Below are 21,164 nucleotides of genomic sequence, written 5' to 3' on the forward strand. Positions count from 1 at the left end.
GAAAATGAGAAATCTCAGCTAAAGGAAATTAAAGAAGACAAATAATTAGAGAGACCCTGCTTATTGATTAGAAGAGTTAATTATGCTAAGATGTCAGTTTTCCCAAATTTGATTATAAATTCAATGCAATGCCAATCAGAATCTCAGCAGGGTTTTGTGTGTGTGTGTGTGGGGGGGGGAGTGGTGGAAATTGATGATCTGTTTTTAAAATTATTTCAAGATGGAACAGACTATTGCCAATGGAATAAGCAAATAACTTGACAAAAAAAGAACAAAGTTGGAGGACTTAGGCCATGTGACTTTAAGACTTACTGTAAAGTTACAGTAATCAAAAGAGGATGCTATGGCTGCAAAGCAGACAAAGAGATCAATGACCTATGGTCAATAATCCAGAAATAGACTCACTCATATATGACCAATTGATTTTCAAAAGGTATGAAAACAATTTTATGTGGAACAAAGAGTTTTTTGAACAAATGGTGCTGGAAGACCTGGATATGTTTGTGGGGGAAGAAAAGAACCTTGATCCCTACATTGCAGCATGTACAGAAATTCATTTGGGATGGACTCTAGACCTGCGTAGACAAAAATCTTTATGAACTTTCTGAAAGAAAAAGTAGCAGAGCATCTTTGTAACTTTGGGGCAAAGATTTCTCATTCTCAGATGAGGTCAGAAACTACTAACCATGAAATAAAAAGTTGGTAAGATGCATTTTATCAAAATTAAAAACTGCAGCTCATCAAAAGGCAAGCTACACCCTGGGAGAAAATATTTGCAATCCATTTATGCAGCAAAGGCCTTGTATCCAATATATCTAATGAAACCCTAAAAATAAATTCTAAAGAGATGAGCAGACAAGAAATGGGCAGAAGATCTGAATGGCTATTTCACAAAGGAAAGCACAGAAATGGCCCATAGTCACCTGAAAGTGCTCCATGGATATTAAGTCATGGGCTCCTGGATGGTTTCTGTATATGCTCCTCTCATGAATGGTAATTGAGGCAGTTTCTCTCACTGGTAATTTTTATAATGGTAGTGTTTTAGAAGAGTAAAGGGGAAGGTCCATCCTGTTTATTCAGGGATAATCTATTGTGGGGCGTGTCCTAGGTCCCTTGTATTCTGTGTCCCATTTAAACTCCAGAGAACCCATGGGAGGTCGGCATTACTATCTGGAGATGTTAAATACCTCATCCTGTGTTGTACGTTATGAATGGAAGAGACGCGATTTGAATTACGGCCTTATTATTTATTTATCAGCAGAGTAGTTGTTTATTAATAACATGGTAGCTCTCCATAGAAAATTACTGTCCCTGGGCCACTCTGATGTAAATGCAGACGATTGGCAGAAGGTGGAAATTATTCTTGAGCCTCAAACGGACATTCTCAGTGTCGCACGAAGAAGAGGGAAGACGCTTAAGACATCTTATCAAGCATTTAGTATTTTGAGAAATGTGAGTTGACCATAGAAATGAAAGGTGCCAATCCAAGCAGGAAGTCATGGTTACAGGTAGTCAGAATGGCTCTGGATCTCAGTGAGCTCTCAGAACGTTGTGAACCCAGAGGAATTACAGCCTTCCTGGCACCAAACACATGCTCTCTGCCCGACATCCTCTGAACTGGGAGCCCAGAGACCTGGCCTGTCACCCGCTGTGCCTGTGGAAGCATCTGTTTCTCTCCCAGCTTCAGCCTTCTGGCCCCCGCTGGAGTGACCACCGAAGCTGATCGGAGTGGTGAGAGAATCAAATCAAACAACAGAGGGGAAGGTGTTTTCTCCTTGCCCACGCGCAGCATAGATGGGACGTGGCATTCTCATTGTTTTCTTACCCTTCTCCCTCCGGGGGTACACAGGTCTCAGTTGACTTTTATTTAGGAGATCAATTACCTTTGAGATTCACTTTATACACAAAGCTGCCTGGTAATGTCATTAGGGACGAGCTGGAAATGGATTGGGCCCCGCTGCCCCGCCTGAGCGCTGTGCCTCCCTGTCTCCCAAGGAACAATTTCTTTCTAGCCTGTTACGATAAATGATCCAATCTTAGACATTGCTACTCTGAGCGATGTGGAAAATACACTCCTCTGAGCAGGGCGTAGGGCGTAATAGTTATTGCATTATTAATAGAAATCACGCCACTTGACACATCACAGCACTTATCCCAGCCATTTAGAAAAATTCCATTTCCCCCATGGGGTGGGACAGCTCAACTCTGTGGGGAGCACAGACACGAAATCCAGGCAATTTTAATGTCGGGTTTTATCACGGTCGATCTGTAAGTTGCTATACTTCTTTATTAAATTGGATTTAAATTTAACAGGAATTTAGAATTTTTACAGGCAGCAGGATTCGCAATCAAACGTGTCTGTATCTGATTTCTAGTTTTGATTCTACTACCTATTTGCTCTGTGGTCTTGAGCAAGTCTTCATATTTCTTTAAGCATCATCTTTCCTTTTCAAAGTGGAGATAACATTGATCTTGCAGGGTCGTGGTAAGGATTAAAAATGTGTATGTTGTGTGTCTCATACAGTGCCTGACACAAGGTAAATAACTGAACATTGGTGGCTGTCGTTTTTCTCACGTGTGTGCCCACGTGCATGCGACGGCTGTGCACCAAGTTCCTGGGACAGGGATGAGTCCCTTGTGTCATCCTTGTGACTTACGTAGGATTGTGTCACCGCAGTGCATCCCACGGCGTTAAATGGCCTCTGCCACGCTTCCTGTCAGCTCTCTGACGCCAGGCGCTCCCGCCCCGTTAGAGTCTGCGATGTGTTCCCGTGAGCCTTGTGTTACGCTTTGGGAAACGCTGGTTTAGTGGGCTGTAAGTCATTCATTGTCTTCGATGAGATTCGAAAGCTCAGTCGCTCCATGTAGCAGACGTGACGACGAGCTTACGTCACCAGAAGCAAAAAAAAAAAAATTGTCTTTTCATTTGTTTCAAATGTGTTCACCCTTATTTCTCGGGTTCTTTGTTCTATTTTCTCTTCACGTGAATTAAAGTCCCTGGCTTTCTTACGATGTACAAGGAAGTTCTCCATCCTGAAACTGGCTACTAATTTTTTTTCCCCAGGGAAGAAGACAGAATGAGAAACTAGACAGGCTTACAGGACTTTAAAAGACCCCAGGAATGTGGCCCCAGGTGCGCGTGGGACCTGTTATGGCTTTTGGACTTCACCGCACTCCCTGGAATGACGGACCACTGACATTTGGACCCTCGGAGGCCTGAGAGATAGTGATGGACATGGGAGGAAGAGCCCCATGTACCTTCTGTTGGGGCGCTGTGGTTTTTAGATAGGCTCGGTCTTGGCGTGGGAATTTCTCACACTCACTCTTAGCTGAGTCACTCCTGAGTAATTAGCGGATGGCTCTGTTGGCAGGGTTGTGTGCTTTCCTTTTGCTGCTCCACTGACAGCAACCGAGCTAATAATAATCACCACCCCTTGCATTTATGCAGTAGTATCCTACCTGCACTTTTACAAGCACTTTCACTTTTTTTTTAATTGGGGCCTTTTAGTAATTCCATGACACAGGAATTCTTGTCTCCACTGGGGAAACTGAGGTTCAGAGAAATGAACTGACTTGCTTAAGACACTACAGTCATTAAGCAACAAAACTGGTGTTCAGAACAAACTCATCAAGCTCATGGTGTTTATTTTTTAGGTGCATTGATTAGAAAAATTTTTAATGAACACATAGTAAAATTCACTTTTCCAGTGTACGGTTGTATGAGTTATAACCCACATATGGATTCGTGTGTCACCACAATCAGGGTAGACGACAGGCCCATCTCCCCTAAAACTTCATCATGCTGCCCTCGTAATCAGACCCTGCCCCCCCCCAATCTGCGGCAGCCACTGCCCTGTTTGCTACTGGTTGTCCGCCACTATAGTTTTGCCTTTTCCAGAATGTTCTATATATGGAATCATCATATATGTACCCCTTTGAAAGTGACTTCTTCCACTCAGCACATTGATTTTGAGATCCATCCGTGTTGCTGACTACATCAGTCGTTTGATTTTTTTTTAATTGATGAGATTCCCATTGCGTAGCCACACCACAGGCCGTGACCCATTTGCTGTCTGAAGGATGTTTGGTTGTTCCCAGCTCTTTGTGATTATGGACAGAGCTGCTGTGATCACCTGTTTACAATGTTTTCCTGAACGTTTTCATTTCTCGGGGGCACATACCCAGCGGTGGGATGACCGGGGTATATGGTCAGTGTGTGTGTTTTCCAAAGGGCCGTACCGTTTGCAGTCCCGCCAGCGCAATGTACGGGCTCTGGTCGCTTCCTTCCCTGGTTAGCACGTGGCATCATCCGTGTTTCCTTTGACTCCAGTTTCGTAGGCGTGTGGTAATATCCTGTCCTGGTTTTAATGGTGAATGACATGGGACATCTTTTCATGTACTTATTTGCCTTTAAACTTTCTGTTCAGGTCCTTTTTATGCTTTTAAAAAGTTGCTAGAGATTTTCCCCCTGGCCTAGAATGTTATCTGTTTTGGGAAATGTTGCCCGTGCACTTGAGAAGTACGGGTATTATGTTGCTTTGAGGTGGAGTGTTCGCTAAGTGTCAGTTAGATCCAGTGGTCAGGGTCTTGTTCCTTTATTCTGTATCCTTTTTGATTGTGCGTCTGTTTGTCCTGTCACTTACTGAGGTAGGTCATCATCTGGTGAATTTTTAAGTTCAGTTTCTCTTTTCTAAAGTTTCTCTTGGTTCTTCTTTGTATCTATTTCTTTGAGATTTTGTGTTCTCATTTGTTTCAAGTATGTTCACCCTTATTTCTCGGAACATGTTTAAAGTCTTTTTCTGATAAGATTGTCATCTTGAGGTTGTTGTCGAGTTTATTTTCCCTCACAGGTTGGCATTTTCCTGGTTCTTCCTCTGCCAAATTAATTATGATTATGTTATGGGCATCTCAAATATAACATTGTGAGATGCTGGGGTCTTGTTTGAGCCCCGAGGAGAATACTGCTATTTTTGTGTTCGTGGGGGCGGCCCACGCACTGTCCCTGTGCCTTCTGGGGCCTGTGCTGTGCTTCTGGTGTCAGCGCGTTTGTGCTGCTCTCTGGATCAGTCCCATGTGTGCTGCCAGTGCTCCTGCCTGGAGCTCAGACGCCAGAGCTCAGGGCCGATCCCTCGTGCTCAGCTCCACGGTGAGCCCAGGCCAGGCACCACTCCGTCAAACTGCTCTCATCTGCTTTTCGTAATGTCCCCAGCACTTGCCAGGGGCCTCCCTTCCCCACCTGCCTGCAGCAGAGCCCAGGCTTGAGTTTCCCTTTTGTGTGTCTGCAGGTGGCCAGAGGACAGAGAGGGACATAAAATAATGGGGACTGGCCCTTGGTTATGGGACCTCAGTCACTTGGGTCAGAGAGGTGGCTTCCCGCCTCCAGGGTTACCGTCATGGGGCTGTTGTCCTGTGGGACTGACCGGGGCTGGGCTGGGAGAAAAGGGAGAGGGAAAAAAAAGAAAATCCCAGAGGATTCTCTCCCCTGGTACCCCTTCTTGGCACCCTTTTCTGCTGCCGGACCAGGAAGAGAGGGCTTCCCTTGGCGCTCTGCCTGTCGGTACCCAGGGGGCACCTCCGAGCTCTAGGCTGCCTTTCAGTTCGGCGGGACAGGAGGGCCATTGAGAACCGATTTCAGGTCTCCTAGCCCAACCCCCTTCTCCAGTCTGCTGTCCAAGTCTCCCCGTAGTGCTCCACGCATTATACCTGTGATTTCCAGTTGCGTTCAGGAGGGGAGACGGGCAGGTTCTTTGTGCTTTTACTCCAGCTTATCCGGAACAGGAACTCATCACTTTTTAAAAACACCAGTTCGTGTCACTCATCTGCTTCTAACTCTAGAAATAGTGTCCATCATGCTTAGAATAAAATCTGAGCTTTGGTCACGGCTTTTCCTCTGCCCTCTCACTACCTGTCAAAGTCGTATTAACCTTGCACCCTGCTCCTCTTTGCTAGTTTTGCTCCTAGGCTACAATACACCGTGCTGAAGATTTTGGTGGTAGCTGCATTCCTGGAAAGTCCTCCTCCAAGACCTTCGCACGATTGCCATCTTCCCGTGGGTCTCAAATGAAATGTCATTTCACCAGACAGGCCTCCTTGGCTGTCACATCTGACGTCAGTTTTTAGCCTTGTTTGTGATTTCAGGAGGTACACTGAATTTTTAAAAAATACTCGCATCACACATCTTGTTCCCTTCCTCAGATCCCAGCCCGCTTTTTACACCAGGCGTCTCGGTAACAACCGGATTCCTTATGCAGGGGAATCCAGCAGCACCTCAACTCAGCTGGGTAGTAGCTTTCAATGTCTGGAATATTCTAAATGGCGTTTCTGAAACTCCAGCCTGGGTACCGCTCTGCACAGTACATGTATGAAGGATGAGAACATTCACCCCTTTGGGGGACGGCTGGAGCAGTGCGGGCAGGAACCGGCTGAGAAGTAATGGCGTGTTCTTTGTGTTCCGTGGCTCCTCAGAGGGGCCAGTGGGATCGAGCCCCGGCCGCCCCAGGTGACCAGCTCAGTGACACCTTCCCTGCCGGACGCTGCATCACGCTCCTACTCCTCTTGGCATCACCTCCCCAGGCACTAGCTCTGCAGGAACCCTGGTCTCTCATGTGAGAAATCTTTCCCTCGTTCCCTTTCAAGGTCGTATGCTGTTCACCTATATTTTCCTCTGAAGGATTTTAAATACAGCTTTTTTACATTTATTTACTCATTCAATCGATTTGAAATGTATTTTTGTTCACGGTGTGAGGTAGGGATATCATTTCCTGTCTGTCTCCATAACCATTGGTGCCAGTACTATTTATTGAACCATCGCGTCAATCAACACTGCCACCTCAGTCAAATATCCTGTCCCCATCTGCTCCTGTTTCTCTTTCACTCCTGTACTTACCGGCCACTGGCCCCAGCACCACTGCCTTCATTATTACACCTTCGTAACAATTCTTGGTATCTGGTTGGCCAAATCCCTTCCATTGTTTTGCATGTTCTTGGCCCTTTGCTCTTATATATAAATTTTAGAATTATATATTGTGTCAAGTTTTGCGGCCAAAACCAAAACCCTGTTGGGATTTTTTTTTGAGGTACATTGAATTTATATAAAATTGGAAAGAAGTGACTTCTTTAACAATATTAAGTTTTCTAATAATAGAAAACTTGAACATAAGACATCTATACATTTATTCATCTTCTTTAATATCATTCCATAAAACTTTAGAATTTTCTCCATAAACATCCTTCATACATTTTGTTAGATTTGTTTCTACGTGCATTGCTGTTGTAAATGTATCTTCTTAAAAATTTTCCCCCGTAATTGTTTTTAGTTGCTATGTAGGAATGTTATTGATTTTGTGTGTGTGGGTGTGTGTCTTAATTCTCTGTTCAGCAAACTTCTCAAACCCATTTTTCCTCATCTTACAAAATATGGCAAAATTAAAAAATTTTTTTAACTCCCCTCAACTTTCTCATCCCTCTCCCCTCACAAGAGTGTGATTTCCATAGGAGCAGATCCTGTTTTTCTTGTTCACTTCCATACCCAAGTGCCCAGGATGGTACCTGGCTGACAGCAGGTGTGTTTGTTAGATGGGTTCATTAACACAATTCCCAGTTCTCGTCAGAGGAAGCAGCGCATGCCGACTGCACTGAGATGGCTCCACACACTCTGCTCCTTCTTCCTGAGTCTGCTTTCCACCTGGCAGCCTCCCCTGTACTCCCAACTGTACTCTAGGTTCTTCCCTGCTCCTGGGCCTTTGCCCCCTCTGTTCCCCCAAACCAGGCAGATGGATCTGTCCTTCAAAGTCTTGCTCCAATCTAGTTCTTCTGAGAAGCTTTCTGGGCTTCCCTATACTTAGAAAGATGGATCCAGAAACAGAAAACCAAAACAAAAAGCAACAAGACTTAAAGTAAACTGTATGCATTAATGGAGCATAAAACTTACAGGAAAATCATCCGAGTGATGGAAAGTTACACATTATGGTGGGCACTACTGCATTTTGGGGAAGGGAATTCATTGATGAACAAAAGCTAGAAAGCAAAGATCCACCAACATCTCATAATGTCAGCAAGTAGAAGGAGCAGAAACACTGGTCAAGCGCCCCCACACTCAGACAGCGAGTCAGAAAACAGGACGCAGAAAGCACGTGTGTTGGGTCGTCCATTCCTGTGCTGTTTTCTCCCTGCTGTATTCCGGGAGTGGAAACCACGGATATTTGAACCTTTCCTTCCCTGCTTTTAAAAATCACTTCCACTTTGCTCCTCTGATAAATGTTTTATGAATTCCCTCTTCTGATGAAAGATTTCGCTGTGATTAAAGATTTCATGAAGTTATGACAAAGGCAGAATAGATCATTCTTGAAAGCTCATTTTTCTGTGAGCCGAGTGGAGAGGCCTCTTGCAGGCAGCTGTCAGAGCTAATGAATATTTTCCAAGTGCTGAACCTCTGGGGAACGACACTCCCACCCAAAGAATCCGGTGCGAGCCTGTTCTCCCAGCGACGTGTTGGACAGCGTCTAACAGTTGTGTACAACAAAAGCTCTAACGCTGCTTCTCTACCTTCCTCCCTGGGGGGCAGTTTCCACGTACACATTCTGAAAAACTGATTTCATAGATGCCCCATGCCGTTGATGCTGTCTGTGTGCGTGTGTGTGCGTGCATGTGTGCATGTCTATACATGTGTGCATGTATGTATGTGTATGTGTGTACGTGTGCGTGCGTGTGTGTATGTGTATATGTGTGTGCACACTCGTGGACGGGTCACTGCACCCCTCTCCACCTCAGTTTCATTCTCTGGAAAGAACAGAGGGCCAGGTTTGGATTTGGAATATGTTTCCATCCATAAAAACGGGAGGATTTTGAGTTCTAAGTCTTGAGTGTCACCTCCCTGACATTTTCATCATCTTCTGAGCCTCCCGTTCCTCCCCCGTAAATGGGACCAGGGAGGACAGCTCCTGGGACTGTTGTGACATGACAGTGCGGGCAGCCGCCTCCCGTGAGCGTCAGCCCTCCCCACCCTTTCCATTCATAACCAGCGAAGCCCTGCATCCACTTGAGGAAGTACCTTGGAGGATTCAGGTAGCCTTGGCAGGGTCCCGTTTTAAAGTCACACTGTGCTGAAAATGACCCAGAGCACAAACCCTTTCTGAGTTTTTTTTCCCTAGAACCTATGAGAAACCAGTTTCCCTGCTTCTCCAGGGAGGAGAATGGTTCCTGCCTCTGTTGCTCCTCCAGGATCTGCTGCTATCATGGGTACGGCCGTCCCCTTTAGATCAGCAAACACTGTTGCTTACCTGTCATGTGCCAGCTGTGATACTTGGCATTTGGGACACTGCCTGAGTTTTAGGCAAACGTTCAACTGTGACAGAGACCCAACAAAAGGTGGCTAACACCATGAAGTGTGTGTGGTTGGTCTTTTGTTTTGTGTTTAGCTAATGAGTCGAGAGGGCAGATGTCAGTGTGGGGCTGCTTCATTTCCTAGCCGTCATTTCCCTGTCCGCTCCTGTCTCTGCTCTGCCATCCACAGCTTGTGGCGTTTGTCCTCATGGGCTCTGAATGGTTGCTGAGCCTCTCGGCATCCCGCTTATCTCTAGGGAGGAAGGAGAGGAAACCAGGGAGACTGAAGGGCGAGCACCTTCTCTCATGTCGCGTCGTCTTACTTGGGATGGAAAGTCTCCTGACTATTCTTACTGGCTATGACTCTGTTCCCTAGACCTGCCTTCTGCACCCTCTGTAGTGGAGAAAACCGGAGAGGAGGTTTCAGATGGGGGGTGAGTGAGAACCCCCAGTGTCGTCCATGGTTGTAAAGAGGCGTAAGGTATGTAAGGACTCAGGTAGACATATGCATGGACAACTGGTACACCTGTCCGTGGAGCAGGCCCCGCACCTTGCTTGGACCTGTCAGAATCTAGTAAACATTTGCTGATGGATTGTGACTCAGACATGGCGTTTATGGAATGATACTGTGGCCAGGTGTCTTCCTGCTGGTTGTCTTGCTCATGTGTCAGGTATTGTAGTCCTCACATGTGTGCAGCTCGGAGACTCGACTTACCTTTATAAGGTCACTTGGTTTGTAAGCAGCGCAGCAGGGTTGTGACATGGGATCCCAGGACCAAGGAGGACCTCCAATCCCATGTTTTAGAGTTCACGGTTTTGTTCAGAATGAGTCTCAGTGAACGTGTCTATTCAGGGGCACGTGGCAGATTTGGTTCATCTCACTGTGACACCCTCCGGAAGTGGGAAATCTCCGGGGAGGGTGAGAGCAAGGGCTCTCGTCATGGCTGTCCGAGACACTGAGCTTCACGTTATCTTTCCGACAGCGCCCGGCAGTGCCACCTGCTCCTGGATGTCTTCAACTCCACGGAGCACGAGCTGAGAGTCAGCGCCCGGAGCAATGAGGAACTCATCCTGCATGCGGGCGAGTGCCAGCGGTGAGTGTCCCCACGTCCCCACGTCCCCACGTCCCCACGTCCCCACGTGCCTCAAGGCACTGAGTGTCTGCTCACCTTCTTTTTGTGATGGAGCGATTCTTAACCCTGTACCCCAAATGCCTAGCATGGAATCCAGGTACCAAATGCACACACTTGCATCCCCAGTGGGTCAGTAAACACTAAGACATCCCCTAACTCTTCTTCATAACGTCAAACACAACAAAACACGAGAGCGCTTTCCGTGTGAGGTTTGGGACGTGACCAGGTGAAGAAGTGAAGCTGTTTCCTGCGCGTTCTCAGCTCTAACCCATCGTGCTCACCAGATAAGTAAGGCTCATGCTCTGCGGCTGCCCAGGGACAGAAAGTGGGGTGACACTGGCACTGGGCAGGGCTCTCGGAGGCCCAGCCTGATCTGGGAACCTTGCAGCAACCCCTGGAGGCTGACGCGGCCCTGGAGCTGTGTCGCTGGGTCTGCCAGGACCAGGCGCTGCCCCTGGGGAACTTGTTTTGGGGAACTGGGGGGAGAGTTCAGGGTGTCTGGGACTTTGTGGCATAAATGAGCTTGAGTAGCGTCTGTGTGTATTTGTCACACATTATGCTGCTTCCTCTAATAACAACTTCAGGTTGTAAATCTTAGGGATTTTCTCAAGCAAGGGTTATCGTCCCCATCTGACGGACAACTCAGTGGAGCTTAGGATGGGTGTGGGTGTCTCGGGACTGAGTGTCAGTGTAGGGGGAGCAGAGGGGGTGAGCTAGGCTGGACCAGCTCTCAGAGGACCTGGAATGCCAATTAATGTACAAGGAAATTGTCTTTATTACAGTTTCAATGAGGGATTTGTGGAAGGGTTTTGAGTTGCCTGTGAGTTTCCCCATCTTCACCTGGAGGCTAAATGACACTTTCTCTGCTGGTTTGAAGTCCTCCTGGGAGAGCCTTGGTTCTCAGAGTGTGGACCCTGACCAGCAACAACACGTCACCTGGGAACTGGCTACAAATGCTCGTTCTTGGGACCCACCGCAGACTTCCTCTGGGGCAGGGGCTGGGCAGTTTGTAGGTTAACAAGCTCTCCCGATGCTTCTGACGTGCATAGAAGTTGGAGAACCCTTGTGTGAGAGAAGTGCAGAGGGAACAGCCATGACATGTCTCATCCCCAGGGCCACCTCATACCTGGGCCTCCTTCACATGCAGTTTGGTAGAATGTCTTGTCTTGGGCAGCCCTTGATTTCGTCTATTGACAGGCGCCAGATCAAGGGTGGGTTTGGTTCTGATGAGTTTTGCACAGTCAGGGCCACCGTGCTGTAGAAGCCATTTGAAGCAAAATCACCGCTGAGCCAGGTGTGTGGTGGGGAGGGAGGCAAGGTGGTCCTGGGGAACCTGCACAGGTGGCCTCTTCAGAGTTCCGGCCCCTGGGGGCTGGGCAGGGAGGGCCGGGGTCAGATGCAGGCTGCCTGGCGCAGGACACGCTCTTCAAGCTGGCTCCCTTCCTGTCCTGCACGGCTCTGGTGCCCTCTCCACCCCTCCGCTCATCTGTAAGGTGGCAGCTTGTACGGTCACGGGGGACATGGACAGCGTTCAGGACAGTGGGACGGGGACGTTTTCCTTCCCTGTGGTAATGCTGTGGGGGACCCAGAGCCCTCTCTGGCTGGTGTCACAGGAGGAATCCTGACCTCAAGCCACCCTGAGTGGAATGACTTAATGACTTCATGTCTGTGAGCTGTAGTGTCTGCTCCTGCTCGGTGGGGACCCTGGCACCCACCTCTAGGGCTGCCATGAGGTTTAAGGGAAACAGTGTGGCTCCGTCCATGGTGGGCACTCAGGAAATGGCACAGGCGGAGCTGAGTTGCATGTCACTGGGTATTCAGGTAGAACCTGTGCAGCCACGTGGCAGAGACGACCTCTGAGGTGCCTGCCCTTCAGGGGAGATGTACGTCTGAGCCCTTGCGAGTCTAAGACCCTAAAACACTACTTGCGTTTTATATTATGTATTGCCTGTTACCTGTCTGCATTGAGATACCCCTGTTTTCCAACCCCCATGTCATAACTTCCCTCTCGGGTCCTGTCTGCACAGGGTCCACCTCTGGACACTTAAGTGCTGAGAAAAATCGGTTCACACGGGCGTGTCATAGCTGCTGTGGACCTTTCCTTTCTGTGGAGACATTGGCCCTAAAGAGATGTCTCTTATCCCGTTTGTCCCTGGCGGTCGGAGCCATTCCTCCCTCTCCCCTCAGCCCCGGGGAGGCTGTGGGTGGAGGTGGGGGTGCAGGCCTGCGGCACCTCAGTGCTGCCCCGGGTGGGGAGGCTCTCGGGGGGGCTGCACCTGAGCTGCAGCGAGGGAAAATTTCGGCTTTGGTCTTTCCCCCTCTGCCTCATCCACAAGCATTTTGGTAACGGAACATATAATTCCGTTTCTTGGCGTATTCCACTGTGTTTTGGAGCAGTTCTTTGGGCACGGAGGTTTCCATTCCTTCTGTTGCCCAGGGCTCTGGCCTCAGATCCTGAGTGAGGTAACAGCAAATGCCTCGTCCAGTGCTTTAGGGACCAGTTGATTGGGGTGAGGCATGGCCAGGGCCGTGGCATACGATGGCTCCCACAGTTTGTGCCTTGGGGTAAGCTGTACCTGGCCCGGGAGGTTGAAATGCTGCCACGTTCTGCCTGGGCGCTCTGTGAGGGCAGCTCTGTGAGGGCCTTGGCAGCGTGGCACACAGTGGCAGCCTGTGATGGGCCTGCCCGGGCGAGCGGCGCTGAGCGCGTCCACCGGAAGGACGCGTTGTTCTGATGCACGGAAGGGCGTGGCCTGTGCCCCCAGGAGCCTTGGGTGCAGCCTCCTGAGATGTCATGCTTTCCATCACCTTCATCTAACGTATCTCCTTCTGCCGGGAGAACTTTGTAGGAGGAAGCACACGTGTCGTTCCACGCGCAGGCCCCTCCTTGGTTCTGTTTTGGGCTCACCCCACAGAAGTGAGTTTCTGTCCCCTTTGATGTACTTCCTCCAAGGAGCTCCTGGGTTTTGGTGGTGGCCTGAGAGCATGGGGGTAGGGTAGCCATAGGGCCTATTCTTTTATACTAGAGATTTTACATACGTAACTGGTCCCTTAGCGTTCGTTCATACTTCGTGTATTCAGTGTTTGTGGAATGCATATCATCTTGCCAGGCAGGCTTGGTGCTGGCGAAACCGCTGAGGACAGACACAGGGCTTTATGCACAGAGCCAGGCGCACAGCGGCCCACCCACCCGTGGCCTGTGATTTGGGGTGGGGAGTGTGAGGGCAGGGGCTCATCCCCTAACCAGCCGTGGGGGGAGCTGGGGACAGCTTCTCTGTGGAAGTGACCTTCAAGAGAGACTTGAAGGTCAAGGGCAGGCTCGGCGGGGGCTGCTTAGGCAGAGGGAGCCGCCTGTGCCAGGCCGGAGGAGGGCGGGGAGAGGCGGCTGCAGGTTGTTCAGAGTTGGAGCCGAGAGGGCGGAGAGGAGAGTCCAGGGTGAGGCTGGAGGGGCTGCAGGGCCTGTGAGCCGAGGGTCTGTGTCTGGAGAGGAAGGGATGGGCAGGAGGGTGTCAGGTTGGCCTGTCAGGAAGCGTGTGAGACAGTGCTGAGAGCCGAGGGTAGGTCACAGCAGCTGGGCCAGGGTGCCCTCCGGTGCAGAGAGAAGAGGCTGGATGCGAGACGCTCGGGAGGGAGGGAGACTGGGCAGGATCGAGCAGGAGGTGAGAAGTGCTCTGAGGGAAATACAGAGAGTGGCCGGAGAGGAGGTGAGAAGAGCAGGTGAAGAGGTGAGGGGAGGAGGGGAGGAGGTGGGGGAGCCATGAGGACAGCGGCACTCAGGCCGATGTGTGTGGAAGATACTTCAGACTGTGCTCAGCGCCAGGAAGGCGCCGAAGGGTTTTGATCAGAAAGCCTGACGTCACCTGACCAGTGTTTATTGAGGGGTCAGCTGGTCGGCCCAGGAACGGGGTTTCACCCCCAGGTCTTTGTGGCCCTAAAGACTGGGCACTTTCCTTACATCTGACGCTTCCAGAGGCTTCTGACTGTCCTGCCGTCACTGGAGGTGGCACCTCCTGAAGTGGGCTTTGAGGGCGTTCGCCACGGTCAGCTTCCCTGCCTTTCTCCCGGGTTCCCTGGTGGGTGTGGCTCCCCGTGGCCCCCAGGTGTTCAGGAACGTTCGGAGGAATGGGCCTCAGGCCCTGTGAACCCCTCTCCCTCCACATTTGCAGGTTCTGCCATGAAATGTTAAGGTTTTCATGAAAATGAACACACCTACTGCAAAGCCATTTGATAATATAGATGAAAGAGCCTTGAAAGCTTTTGAGCCAGTGAGTACTTCCCTCTTGGGAAGCTCTCCTAATGAAAAAATATCTAAACTAGAGGCCGGGTACTGAACACAGGATGTTTATGTCTTTGTTATTTATGGAAACTGCGGGAACAACCAAAATGTCGGACAATAGGGCGTGATTAGGAAATTACGGTACATTTGTGTAATTGACTGTTATGCAGCTTTCAGAAATTACGTTTTAGAGTTTATAATGCCATGCTCAGTTGTCACAGTGAGGAGACAGTGCGGCCGGCAGACAGTTAGGAGAGACGGGTTCCCTACACGGAAGTGAAGGAAGCACCCTCGTGGACGCAGCCACACTGAGCGGCTGTCCCCTCACAGGGCCCAGGTGGCTTGGTCCGCGAGGCCTGGATGACCCGGAATCGCACATCCTTCTGGACCCTTCATGGTAGCAGAGCCCCGGCTCTGTGTCTGCCTGTCTAGCACCAGCCTGGGCGTGCGCAGGGGCTGCCTGAGGCTGGGAGAGTCCGCAGCTCCTTTCTCAGGATCAGGCCCGAGACCCGGCATCATGTCCAGGCCGATGTTAGGCTGACCTCACGGTTATCCTGCAACGTGGATAAAGGTCCACTACGTAACATGTGGCAAAGGCGGGATGTCAATGGGCGTTTCTAATCTGATGCATAAAAATCCCCTCCTGTAAGCACCCCATGTGCGTGTACCTGTGCCTGGAAGGAAATGCAGCACTGGGTTCCAGTGAGAGGATCACGGGTGCTTTTTCCTTCTTTGTTGTGTTGCAATGCGCGTCTAGTGCTATCCTTTGGGATACACACAAGTCGTTGTTTAAGCCCTCACCACACTCTGTGACCAAGTGCTTGTTGGTTCTCAAAATGCCATCGTGTTCGTTCATCCCATTTTTATTGTTTCACATGTGCATATGGGTTTGCTCGCTTTCCGTCCACCCAGAATCCCATGTATCTCCTGCCGACATGGCAGCTTCATATTCATTGGGGGCAGACTTGAGCTTGACACTTGCTCATCTCATTTCTTCTCCTGTTGCCGTCCTGGGCACCCCCCAGCGCCCACTGCTCTGCCATGGCCCCTCTGCTGAGCACGTGGACGTCCCTGGGCTGTGGCGTCACTGAGATCCACTGCCTGCTCCCGACCCCCAGAGAACATCAAGCTTGTTTAGAAAAGCAGCTTTTCCTTCAGGGGAGCCTGCAGTTACGAAATGATTGCAGCCACCCAAGTAGCCTTTAGGCTTCACGTCTTCCCGCTCATCAGGGATGCGGTCTTTTCTCGCGTGAGTTCGCTCAGCCACCCAGCCACCTCCAGCGTCCCATAGCAGGCGGGTGTTACTGGGTAACCCTGTGCCAGGTGCTGTCGGCATGTCATCAGCCCTGCCCTGCAAAGCCTGCAGTCTGGAGGAGACAAGACAAGACACGTCACAGATAGTAGAGCTGGTGGTGCCTGCAAACTGCTATGGCTGACTCTGGTGGTTGGAGAGGAGAGCCGTGGATTCCCCTGGGTGTGGGGAGTCGTGTGAGCTCAGGGAGGTGTTGGCGCGTGGACTGGTGAAATGGCAGGGTGTCAGCATGCTGACGTAGTGGGGAAACATTAAGGAAAGGCACTGAGGTTAAAACAAATGGGATTGCAAGACACATGCGTGCTGGCTGAGGAAGCGTGAGGTTTATTGTCATGGCGATGGCTTGTGGGACGTGGGAGCTGTGAGGTCCTGGCATGACCACCCGGCCCTCCCTTGCCGTCTTGGTTGTCTTCTTCATGCCTGTTCTGGGGGCCTCCCTGCCCAACTGGGGCTTCTTTCATTCTCTCCTCGTTGGTCTGCGGGAGTTGTGGCTGCCACGGACCTGTTCTGGACCCAACTCAGTGTGTCCTTTCAGCTCGTGCCCTCACCGCCGACTGACTCGAGTCTGCAATCCGTCGGCCACTGCCTGACGTGCAGGAGCTTTCGTTCGTAAAGCTGCTCCTGTAGGGCTGTGGCTAGAGCTGGAAAATTCACAGAAATGTCTGGTACCTTTGAGAATAGACAGGGGGTCAGTGTGATCACAACACAGGGATGTTCGAGGGACGAATAGCCGGCAGCTGGACATGCCGTCCGAGCAGTGAGCAGGCCCTCTAGGGCCAGGCCGCCTGTTCTGCAGGCGGGCCAACCCCAGAGATGCAGAGCCATCCGCCGTCGCATCCAGCCATGACTCTGCTCCTGCATTCCGCCGGAGAAGAGGTCGCTGGCCCCTGGGCCCCGACTGAGCTGCTCCGAGATGCACCCGACGCCAGGTCTTCCTTGCCAGGGCCTCGACTCCCATCTCTCCTGCCCTTCCCTCCTCTCCCTCTCCCCCTCTCTCCCAGCACACATGTACCGGGCACCGAACGGCACATGACATTGTCACAGGACACAATTGCAGGGCAGGTGTCGTCATCCCGTTTTTTACTGAGGAACTGGAGACACAGAGGTGTGTCTAGGTCTGAGCAGATCGTGTGCCGTTGGCCTCTCTGGGACACCCCATTATCTCCTCATTCACTGTAAAACGGGAGGGCTGACTCACACATTAAGGCAGTCGGAGTTAAGCTGTTGACCCGAGACAGGTGTCACGGAAGCGTGGCAGTCAGGCAGCCTTCCTGCCCCCTCAGGGCCGGGCCCCTGGGGTCACCTTGCAGGGGGCCAGGGCTGCGTGTCCTAACCGAGGGCAACGTCCAGTGCGGCTGTCTCCATGGCAACTCCCTGGGCCTGGCTGGCCATTTCTGAGGACGAAGGTGGTTGTGGCTGATGGGAGTAATTGCAATTGCGATGGCTATTTTTAGCTCCTGTGAAGAAACTCTTTGACTTAGAAGCGTTGCAGGATGAAGTATGAGCATACCAACACACTCGGCGCGCCACGTGAGTGCTGGCTCCTGGCGAAAGGCCCTCGTTGCCGTTCTGTCTCAAGCAGCACATGCCAAGCGTGCCCTGCAGGGTCCCCCGTTTCACTTCCTCTGGTTCCTGTAGCTCCTAAACCCCATCAAGCTCTGCAGGGCTCATGAGAACAGATAATGGTTCTTTACCCGCTAGTAATGATTCTGTAGTGACTTCCGGGTCCAGTTCCGGGCCTGCCAGAGCTGGCCTCCCTGGTGGGGGCCGCCCTGGGCTCCCCACAACTCTCAGCGCCTGCAAGACTCAGAATATTTTATTCTCCAACACAGGCACCCCCGGACGTTCACAGCTGTCTCTCTTGTGCCCTCTTTTCCCATTTTCTTGGCATATTGTCTCCTCTGGTTCCATTTTCCTGGCACACTCCTTGTTCACTGCTGTAGGGAGAGCGCTCGGAGAATCCTGACTGCGGGACGCCTGGGAAATCGCACCGTTTCGGGACCAGTTCAGTGGATCTACGTTAGCCTTGCATGCTTTCGTCACCTACTTAACTGTTTGGCAAGTCACTCAGACCCTGGGCCTGCTGCTGCAGCCTCTGTGCTGAGAAGGAAAAGAAGTGACTTGGTGGGATTTGGGTGCAGATAATCGACGAGACGCTGAGTTCGAAAGCCCTTGGCGCACAGTGGCACACTTGCTACTGATTAATCTGATTTTGAAAGTAATGTGGAGCAGCTTGAGCTGCAAGAACGCAGAAGGAAGAAGGTTGGGCGTTTTGAGCCTGGGTGTAGTTGTGGCGCAGAGAGACAGCAAAGTGTATCCTTGAAATTTGAGCCTGGAGAGATGGCTCATTTTCTGCCGCTTACTCTTCAGAAAGAAGGAAATTAGAGGAGAGGATTTGTTCTGTATTAAAATACATTTTTTGGTGAGTCTGATGAACAAATTACTGCAGTGTGGCAATTAGGCGGCCGGAGCGTCTCCCTGTCTGCTTATGCTCGGGAGATGCGGTGACGTGTACGTTCTCTTGTCACTTGGCCGCAGGAGCTCCAGGCTGTGTTTTTCTCCCACTGCGTCGCCATTGGAATGATTGATTCATCGGAGTCAGTGCTCTAGGTTCTGACTGTCCTCCTGTGCCTGTCCTCCGTCCTGTCGGAGCCCTTGGGTGCAGACTTGGGGTGACCACGGCACTAGGCTTGAGATCTTCCGTAAAGGGGGTGGGGTCTTGAGACAGATCCGTGGGGCAAATGCTGCACAGCCGTCACCCCACTTGGAGATTCACAATGGACGTTAGTGTCTTACGTGTTCCGAGACTTCCATTTAAGACAATGATCGATTTTGTTTTCAATTTTTTTTTTATTATGAAAACTTCCAAACATACAGCAAAGTTAAAAGGATTTTACGTTGGGTCCTGGTACACCCGCCACCAGACCTGTTACTACTGTTTTGCATATTAAAATATGCGACCTTTTTGTCCACCTATGAACCCATGATGTTTTGTGCACGCGTTTGAAAATAAATTGCAGATATCAGGACACTCCCCTTTATAAAGCTTGGGATGCAGATTGTTAACTAGGGTTTATACATACTCTGGTGACTTGAGTCATTTTGAATACGGTTTTAGGTCTGAATCACCGTATGGCTCACCTTGGTGTGTTTCATTCGTGCCCTTGAAAGGATGTGTGTTCTGAAGTTGGTGACTGTCGTGTTCTCTAAATACTGCTTAGTTGGGCGCTAGTATTGTTCAGTTCATGTAGGTCTCCCCTAGGGTGTTTTTGTTTGTTGTTTTGTCTCTTGGTGAGGACAGGATGGGAAGTGCCACCCAGGGCCCCTGCGTCCGTGCCATGAGCGCCTGCCTGTACACTCTGCCCTGTGGTGCCCGGGCAGCCACAGCCTCAGGATTCAGGCTCCTCCACGTGCCAGGGGAGCGAGCCCCCCTCACCTCCAGGCTGAGAGTGGTCAGAGGCAGATGCCATGGGATCCTAGCTCCCAAAGCCCTCTGCAGCGGTGAGGTTGGGGAGCAGAGGGGGATACTTTAAGGTGCCACCACCCCCGCTGGGCTGGTGTGGCCATGGCTCCTTGCAGGAGGCTCTGGGTGGCAGTGGAGCTGCCGCTCCTGTCCTTGGAGTGGAGGCATGGATGGGGTGCGGTCCTGCAGGGCTGACCCCCCCCCCCCGTGGGAACGCAGGCCTGCACGTCCCCACGTCGGGGCCGCTCCTCCGCCGCCGCGTACGCTCTAGCTGTGCTGTCTGACTCATTCGCATTTTTTTATCCCCCCTTTTCATTGTGAGTTTCATTTCCTTCCATCTGGCGCTATGAGGTTTTCAGTCTGAAATGTAAGATGAAGGTGATGAAGATGAGAATACTGGTTGGAAGAGAAAATGACAAAAGGTCCCCAAAATAACTTCAGTTTTGGCTCCTTCCCGACTTCTCTGTCCAGTGATTCATGTGAATAGAGAGAGCGATGGCAGAGGAGGTGTGTTGAGAAAAGCTCGACTCAGAGCCGCTGAGAACGAGAGGAACGTCCGGTCAGTAACTGAGCTCCCTCTGCACGTGGGGGAGCCATGGCAGCACCGGGGGGTCGTGAACTGAGGCGGGTGCGTCCGCCCAGGTGACCAATCAGAGACACCCAGATGGGTGTCTTTGCTTTCAGATCCCCAGGGGTATAGCCTGGCCCAGGACGTGAGCCTCCCTTTGCTCTCTTTGCGTGTGTCTTAGGAACATGTCTCCTCCTTGTCGGCTTTTCTGGGCCTCCTAGGCCAAGGTGGTGACTGCAGTGCTGGCCTTGTCATGTGCCGGGCGGCGCAGGCGTCATCACCCCAGGCCGAACTCAATTAGACCCGTCGCTTTGTGGCGGCGGCAACAACACGTGCCATTTATGTTAACACTTCCGCTTCACACTCTGCCTTCCGAGTGTTTTCATTCGTGGCCTCGCCATCTGCCAGGAGCTATTCCAGAATCGCCGCGTTTTAATCCTCTCCCAATAAGGCTGCTGCTGTTCGCTGCGTGGATGGCGCTCGGCGCGGTGATCGTCCCATGTCCTTCGCCGGCTTCGCGTCCCCCGCTGGTGCCCAGCTGGTCCCCTCGCTGGCCCTGCGTGTTCAGGCCCCGCGTCCCCTCCGCGCTTGTCCTGAAGCCACCTGCTGCTCCGTCCCTGCTTCCTCCCAGGAGTGGGGTTACTTCTGTTCTGTGAGAGCGCATCCATTCCCCCACCAAAATAACGTGTTCATTGTAGACTAAGAAAAGTAGGAAGAAAATGGTTTCATAAATTATGCTTAATCCCCCCACCCAGACCCACGTCTGCTCTGCTGTCAGTTCACTTTAATATACAGAATCAGGGTGGGTCTGTGGCTGCCCTTTTGTAGCTGCCCCTCACCCACAATGGAGCAGCAGCTTTTCTCATTATTCTTCAGGAACACAATTTTTCACGGTTTCACACTGTCCCATAAACGTGGTTTATTGAGGCAGCCCCTCCCGTTGGGGACACGGCGTAATGTAATCTGACCCTCGCCCACCCTCCTGACACTATGTGCTCATGAGCCCCCACGCGTGCCACATGCTCACCGCCCAGCCCTGCTCCTGGGACGCCCCTCCACCTTTGGAAGGTATGGGGTTCAGTGCTTTCTGC

The 21,164-nt window shown here is 51.1% G+C and overlaps 1 protein-coding gene across 5 annotated transcripts in view; it reads left to right on the plus strand.

Moving 5' to 3' along the window:
• The window catches only part of TRAPPC9 (trafficking protein particle complex subunit 9), a 319,931-nt gene that overhangs the window by 205,907 nt on the left and 92,860 nt on the right, over positions 1-21,164 (plus strand). For all 5 annotated transcript variants that reach the window (XM_074316655.1, XM_074316658.1, XM_074316656.1 and 2 more), the window contains one exon: positions 10,305-10,415. In XM_074316655.1, the coding sequence (XP_074172756.1) occupies positions 10,305-10,415 (111 nt within the window). The remainder of the gene's footprint in view (positions 1-10,304; positions 10,416-21,164) is intronic.

Source organism: Rhinolophus sinicus, linkage group LG12 (genome assembly GCF_036562045.2).
Source record: "Rhinolophus sinicus isolate RSC01 linkage group LG12, ASM3656204v1, whole genome shotgun sequence".
Classification (NCBI taxonomy): domain Eukaryota; kingdom Metazoa; phylum Chordata; class Mammalia; order Chiroptera; family Rhinolophidae; genus Rhinolophus; species Rhinolophus sinicus.